This window comes from Alligator sinensis, unplaced genomic scaffold, assembly GCF_000455745.1.
Source record: "Alligator sinensis unplaced genomic scaffold, ASM45574v1 scaffold505_1, whole genome shotgun sequence".
Taxonomy (NCBI): domain Eukaryota; kingdom Metazoa; phylum Chordata; order Crocodylia; family Alligatoridae; genus Alligator; species Alligator sinensis.
This window is the reverse complement of record NW_005841940.1, coordinates 1640235-1647657: the sequence shown is the minus strand read 5'-3', so window position 1 is coordinate 1647657 and position 7423 is coordinate 1640235. Positions and strand designations below refer to the sequence as shown.

General features: G+C 41.6%; 1 protein-coding gene across 1 annotated transcript in view; it reads left to right on the top strand.

Moving 5' to 3' along the window:
- The first annotated feature begins 4874 nt into the window (after positions 1-4874).
- RSPH14 (radial spoke head 14 homolog) overlaps positions 4875-7423 on the top strand; it is a 230838-nt gene continuing 228289 nt past the window's right edge. Inside the window, exons 1-3 of the mRNA XM_006019871.3 lie at positions 4875-5237; positions 7067-7169; positions 7391-7423. The exon at positions 7391-7423 is cut by the window's right edge and continues 98 nt beyond it. Of these exons, the coding sequence (XP_006019933.1) occupies positions 5039-5237; positions 7067-7169; positions 7391-7423 (335 nt within the window). The 5' untranslated portion in view covers positions 4875-5038. The remainder of the gene's footprint in view (positions 5238-7066; positions 7170-7390) is intronic.

The following is a 7423-nucleotide window of genomic DNA, read 5'->3' as shown; positions in this document are numbered from 1 at the left end:
TCATAGACATTAGGGGCTGGAAGGGACCTCGTGAGATCATCAAGTCCAGCCTCCCTGGCCCAGGAAGTCTGCTGGGGTCAAATCATCCCAGCAAGATAAACATCCAAATGCCTTTTGAATTAATTCAAAGTAGGTGCTTGCACCGCCTTTGGGGGGAGTCTGTTCCAGAGCCTGGACACTTGGACTGTAAAGAAGTTTTTCCTAATGTCCAGTCTAAGCCGGCCTTCCAGGAGTTTGTGGCTGTTTGACCTTGTTATCTCTGGGGGAGCCCTGGTGAACAACTGTTTTCCCAGATTCGATGCACCCCCTTATATACTTATAGGCTGCCACCAAGTCACCCCTGAGCCTTCTCTTCTCCAGACTGAAGAGTCCCATGCCCCACAGTCTCTCCTCATAAGGCTTGCTCTCTTGGCCTTTGATCATATGAGTGGCTTTTCTTTGGATTCTCTCAAGCTTATCCATGACCCTCCTGAAGTGGGGGCTCCAAAACGGATGCAGTACTCCAGCTGCGGCCTCACTAAGGCAGGGTAAAGCGGGAAGATGATGTCCCTGGTTTTGCTTGAAATGCATTGGTAGATGAGAGCTCAATAACACTCAATAACAGATTGAGAATTCAAGGAAAAATTAAAGAAATGATATTGTGCATGGAGAATATTGCACAGCTGAATTTCTTAATCTTCTATCTAAAATTACTGTTTCATTCTCGTCTATATCCAAGTACTTTAAAACAATTGTAGGCTTTCTTGTGTATGCAAAGCTACTGAATAAAAACATGAGTGCAGAATTTGTTGTTGATAGGTCATTCAGCAAAGAAAATCAATTTTTATCAATGTTACAGCCCTTAGGTTAGATCCTGCTTGTTCTGTTCTGTGACTAGTTTAATCAATTACCCCACGGGTGGCCAACCTGAGGCATGGGTGGCACAAGTAAATGGGTTGCCTCCGTATGGCATACAGCAAATCAGGAAGGGGATGGGCAGTGCAGCAGCAGATAGGCAGAAAGCAAAACAGCAAATCAGGCAGGAAACATGGGGATGGAAGTAAAAGGCAGAACAGCAGATCAGGCAGGGAAGACAGCTGAAAGCAGAAAGCAGAGCAGCAAGGGAAGGGGATTAGAGTGGCTCTTGTTAGGGGGCACAGGGAAAATTTGTGGCACAACTGCCAAGAAGGTTGGCACCAGCTGAATTAGCCTACTTGTGTATGTGTAACCTGAGAAAGATTGGGACCTCTACGTTGGTCCCCTTTGTGGCCAGTGGGGAGAGGTTTAAGATATTAATACTATTTTAAAATAATAATTTTAATATCAAAATGACAATCTTGATTTCTGTATAACAGCTGTACCATATGAGCTCCTTCCTGCATTTTGTCTATTCTGTTCTAGTACATCCTAAGCATGTAGACAACTGCCATGTGTACCTTGGCTGAGTCACTGTTCGTCTCCTAGAGCCCTTTCACAAAAATAAACTATAAACAAAAAAAATCAATGTACCACTCTCAAAGAATCCAAAGAGCAATAGTGACCAAGGTAACCAAACAGGAACAGATTTAAATCGACTGACTGTCTGCATTAGTACCCAGTATATTTACTTTTCACTCCTATTACCCCAGCAAGTAAATCAATAAACTATCTATAAAATGAGGGCAGATGGGCAATGGTTTAAGAAATACAAAGTTTACAAAAATCTTTGAGGGAGATTAGAAAGCTGGTTATAATTATTAGTCTGTACTAAAGCCCAGACTATGCCCTCTGCATTCAAGATTGAAGGGAACTTGGTCACAGAAGGGAAAAGACCTGTTTGCTCCATAAAACACCTCCCCCCACATTTCATCAACGTTTGATACGAAATGGACTCTGTGGACAGCGAAGGAAATGAGGCTAGTCATTCTCTTTCTTTCTACCATCCCACAAGAAAATGAGAAGAAATTATTGCTGACTTTACTATTCCTGAAGGCAACTTCAAAACAGTTCAAGGAGCCCCTGACACCTGGTTTCTGCCAAAAAGTCAGTGGGGAGGAAGAAGAGGCACCAGGGAGATACAGGGTCTTTATAGGGGATCTGTTTTCCAGTGAACTGGGGAAAAATTGTGGGTATTTGGACTACCCCCATCTATACTCCAAGGGGAAAAGTTCATACCCAAATGGAATTAGAGGAAAATTCCACAAACATGGTCAATGGGAATAAGCTGTCTACTGAATAATTTTCTCCCCAGTTTTGAGATGAAAATAAACATTTTGCTGAAAACCATTTTAACATCAACAAGATTTCTGCTGTGGATTTTGATGACAGACAAGTTATCTATTGCTGTTTTGTTTTAATCCTACTGATTGGACTGACCTATACTGTGAAGTTTGTAAAATCCTGTCTAAGATCTTTGGTTATTATAACTGTTATAAAATGTAATAAAACATTCATGGACTTACATATTAGCCACTTTAATTGTGTGGAGGTGACCTCTTTTGTGGCACAAGCTGCATACACAACTTATTTTTCCCTGTGACTAGGAGCACGTCAAAGTCACTAGAGTGAGAACCCAGTGAAAAAGGCAGGTGATCAGATCTGCTTCCTGCCTAACAGTCCCAATATAATGCTATACAATTTAATGTATCGTATTGAGAAGGAAAGCAAGAATCTACCCAGAGGTTACAGCAGAACAATCCCCATGAACTCCAGACTTCACATCAGTTGTAGCTGTTTGGAGAATGGGGAGGACGAACCAGGGGCACAGTCTAGAAATAAGCATGTGGATAGCAAATCTATGCAGAAGTAAAGATACGGGGCCAAACCCCTGTATGGATGAGGAACACCAGCCTATGCAGGGCATTTCTAAAAAAAAGTAATAATTTTACATCTTTAAAAAAAAATTAAAACTTCCATTGCACATTTTGCAGGTTAATTTACAGACTGCAACTCTTAGTTCATTTAAAATAATAGTTGGATCCTTTTCTGATATTTGGCTCCATGTAAGTTTTGTCCTAGGATATTTATTGTGTCACTAAGACATGAAATACAAATGTTGTAAATGATGTTGAATTTACATAGAAGACAAATAAAATTCGTCAAAATAATGGTTACAGGAATCGCAGGTTTGCCTGGCATTATGAAGCGTGTTTTTTATAAGGTCACAAGCTCCTAATGCTACTATCTTCAAGGACTTAAGACTCCCTTAAAAGCTTAAATGTGACATGAATTAACAGCTCCTATTTTTAATTTAAATGATGCATAGCATTTCCTGCTGTTTAAAAGACTTCTTCTTGCCAAGAAACCATTTAATTAATTGGTTTAAGTACCAAAGCTTTAACATAATTAAATAAATAACACAAATACTTTCAAACTAAAGGCCAAGAAGTTGAACTGTGCCCACTAATTTTAATAACGAACTGTAATTGATTTTAAGTGGAGCAGAAGCAGGGCCTAAACCTTAGTATTCACATATTATTCCCATTTCAGTGGAACAAACTGTGTGAGGAAGGTAAATTGGACTGCACTGGTTTAAAGGGCTGGGGATTTAGTATGATTTTGGTGGGTTTTTTTAAGGAAATAAATTTACACAAGTTATTCTGTCTCACACATTTGATCAGAGGCTATATCAATCTTTAATGTTTCAGAGAGAGCTTAAAATATATTCAACCATTTGGTGCTCCTTTTTATTGACAAACAACGCAGTACTGAGGTAGTCTTTGTCTCAAATTTTAATGCAGAAAAATCATTTCACCCTGTGGAAGGTAAAAGTCCAAATCAAAAAGTGGAACAAGATAGATACTCCTGTTTTTGGCCATGAAAATAATCTAGAAATGCTACCATTGTTTCAAGAAGGCAAAGCACGTTGCAAAAAAAAAAAAAAATCTACCTCCTGTGATCCTTACAGTAGTTCTGTGAAGTTAATAATTATTATTCCATTTTATAAATGAAGAAACGGAGGCAATAGGCCAAGATGCCAACGGCTTTAGGAAGAACTAGAGGGAGAAGCTGGAGCTTTTTGTAGGCCACCTCCTGTGTCATCAGACGCAAGTCGAGAGGAGGTGACACCTCATGACGTAGGTGGTGGCCTGCAAAAGCACAGGTCTCTTTGAATGAGTTAGTCTCTAAGGTGTCAGCTGCTCTGAGCTCAGGGGGGCATGGCTGGGAGCCCTAACCCAGTTCCCCACCTCCAGAACGGGGGAGAGAGACTGTGAGGTAATCTCGAGCCCCGCCCGCACCTAACGGTCGGTCAACGGCTTTCCCCGCCGCCCTCCCGCGCCTACGCCAAGAACCGCGCCTATTCCGCAACTCACGCCATCGGCGTCAGCGCTGCGTAGCAACCTGCGGGAAGTGCGTGAGCTGCGCCGCTTGCTCAGACGTGGGCACCCACGTGGGGAAGCTACGCAGATAACGTCCACTCCTATTCCCAGAGCCCGGCGCGCGCGGGCAGCGTCTGCGGTGCTAGGCAACCGGCGCGCGCTGCGGGGAGCCGGGTTGGGCGCTCCAGGGGCAGGCGCTGCGCGAGCGGGGTTTCTTTTCGGACAATTGCATCATTTAGGAACATTTCTGAGAATTTTTTTTTAAGTTTCTTAAATTTCCTGAGATCTTTTACACTTACACCAGGGTCTTGGCTTATGTGACGGCAGGTCTCTTTAGAAAGGCTTATTATTATTATTATTATTATTATTATTATTTATTTATTTTTAAAGCTCGTTAATTGCCCTGATTCCAGGTACTCAGGTTCCTTCACATCCCCCGGGGAAGATCCCAGTGCCTGCCAACCTAGCCGCACCCCAATGCCCGGCTTGGCTTTTGGGTGATTGCAGACAAACCAGGCAAGGAGCAGAGGGAAAGAAGCCACCCAGAACAGACAGGCTGCCTCTGCCTCTCCCCCCCCCTTTTTTTTTTAGGTCCGTATTTGCTTTATCCCACCATACCTGCACTTGAGGCCAGAGGCTTTATTCTGTGGGAAGGCCGTTCTCTCTCCTCTGGGTACTGTAACAGCCATCCTTTTGGGGGTGGAATTGCTATTGGGGTGTCCTTATTTGTGCAGAGAGAAGGCAGCCATTAGCAGTTGGAAATGGCACACGCTTGTATCTCAGCCTACCTCCCCCCTGACACTGACCCCACTAAAGCGCCCATCGCTTTTGGGGAGAGGGCCCTTCCTAAACTGAACGAGGAGTTACGGTCCCCCGAGCTGCTGACCCGGCAGCAGGCGTTGATGGCCCTGTGTGACCTGGTGCATGACCCAGAGCACGTCTACCAAGCCATGAAACTAGGTAAGTGATCTGCAGTGCTACAAACTTGCTGGGAAGAACTAGTTCGATGCTCCACTTGCTTCTTCATGACATTTAAAGAGGTCTGTAATGCGAGCGTGTTTTCCCTCCTGCTTATTTTTAGTTTAGAAATGGAAGGGATGCCCTGCCTGCCCTTTCCTGGCTTGCTGCCGGTGCTCTGAGGGGCATGAATGTGGAATATGAAATTTCCTCCCCTTAAATGAACAGTTGAGGCTGACATCTTTTCTTCTAAGATGTTTACTCTGACATTCAAGTAAATGTAAATAAAAACATCATGAATTAGTCCAAACAAAAAAACCACTTCCCCTGGTTATCTACAAAATGTCATTTTCATGCTGGCCTAATCCCATCGTTTCTCCTGTAGTCAGTATCTCTTATAGGATAAATGAAGTGGTGAATACCTGAATTTCCAATCATGTAAAAGACAAACCACAAAAAATATATTGGCTCTGAAGGAAAGGATAAGAGGGGGTAGGTGGTAAAGCGAGACAACACACCTTTCAAGTGATTATAAAGCAAGAAAATAGGGCCAAAACAATCAGTATTTTTCCTTTGTTGACCATTTTATATTTCTTCCAAATTTAATTTGTTTGTCTATTAGCTTTTCCCAACAAATGGTTCAGACAGCATATAAACTACTGCTCTCCCAACAAAGGCTCAAAACTAACATAGTTCAAGACTGATGGTGATGCTGCTGTTCTCACTCATATCTGGGCATAAAAGACTACCCATACAATAAACTTTTTAGGGCCAAGCCCCTGACCCTGCTGCAGGATAAACTGTTATATCTACATGGAGTCCTACTGACGTAACTGGGATTCTGCACACAATAAGGGTCCAAGCTAGCAGAGCCTGTTGGAAAAATAAGTATAAAGGCCTGATGCACATTTTAATTACTATGGAATAAAATAATTAAACACGGAAGCCTGGCTTACAAAACTGATAGCAGTCAGCTTAGTTACTCTTAGCTATCTATCTCTTCTTCAGTGGATAATATGGATGGTTAAGAGAACACAGTGCTGCTGGAGGGTTCAAACAGCTGTGTCTTAAGCAAAGGATGTTTGGGGATTGTAGAGTTAAGGTGCAGGTTAAGAGACTAAACCAGTGGCATTCCATTAAAATTTGAGATGAAAGACAATCTGAATTATTCCACACCCATTTGCATTGCATAAAAGCACCTCTGTTTTCCTATACTTTTCACTTCCAATATTTGGCTGCATATTTTCCTCAGGTCTAGATAGCCATCTTGTGAATGGCCTGCCAAAAGCAAAAAAAATGGATGAAGCAAACTCATTCCTGGCACAGCACCACTGAACTCAGTCTTGTATGTACTTTTGGTACTTAAGTTGTTGCACACATAACTATTTAATAATGATAAAGATGGAACCTTAAGATTTGCCACCACTCATTTTTTGTTCCCTCCTCTTCTAGTACTTCCTCTAGTCAGGAGTATTCGCCATTTGGAAGTTGTTTAACTCCAGTTGCAGGGATAATGTGAGATTCCTTTTTTTCCTTTTTCATCCTGTGTTAAATCTGGCCATTTATGATGCTAGCTTTGTTGAGCATATTGCATCTATTTTTTATGCATTTCAGTTGTGAAAATAAAGTTTGGGTAATAGGTAGCAATTTTGGTGATACTTAACTTTGGAAGTCACTTTGATTTCTGACTTTTCTGAGTCTAACTGTTAGGACAGGATATAGAATCCATCTAGTTAATCTTTTAAACTGTGCACTAAATTGCTTATCATTGCAATTTTAAGCCAACACTGAAGTAAATACATACTAACAAATGAATCTGTTTTGTTTTCCAGGCTTCATGGATAACCTGAAGTCTCTGCTGGTAGATCAAGATAGTACTGTTCGACAAAAAACAACAGAAATCCTATATATTATGGCTAATCATAATGTTGGAAGGTAGGTATAATTTCAAAGTTTACTGCATGGCACCGGGGAGCTGATAGGTAGTGGAAATCTCAGTGAGGCAATTTAGCAGCAGAATTTCCAACTTTCAGCCAGACAACTGTAACATGCTGATACACAACAGAGCTTCAATTAAATTATTATACCTTGATGAGATTTGTGAGTTTTATTATGGTTTAAATAAATCTCTCCTAAATCTATCTCTCTGTCTGTAGGTATGGTTTTATAGAAAATGAAGTCATTCCTGC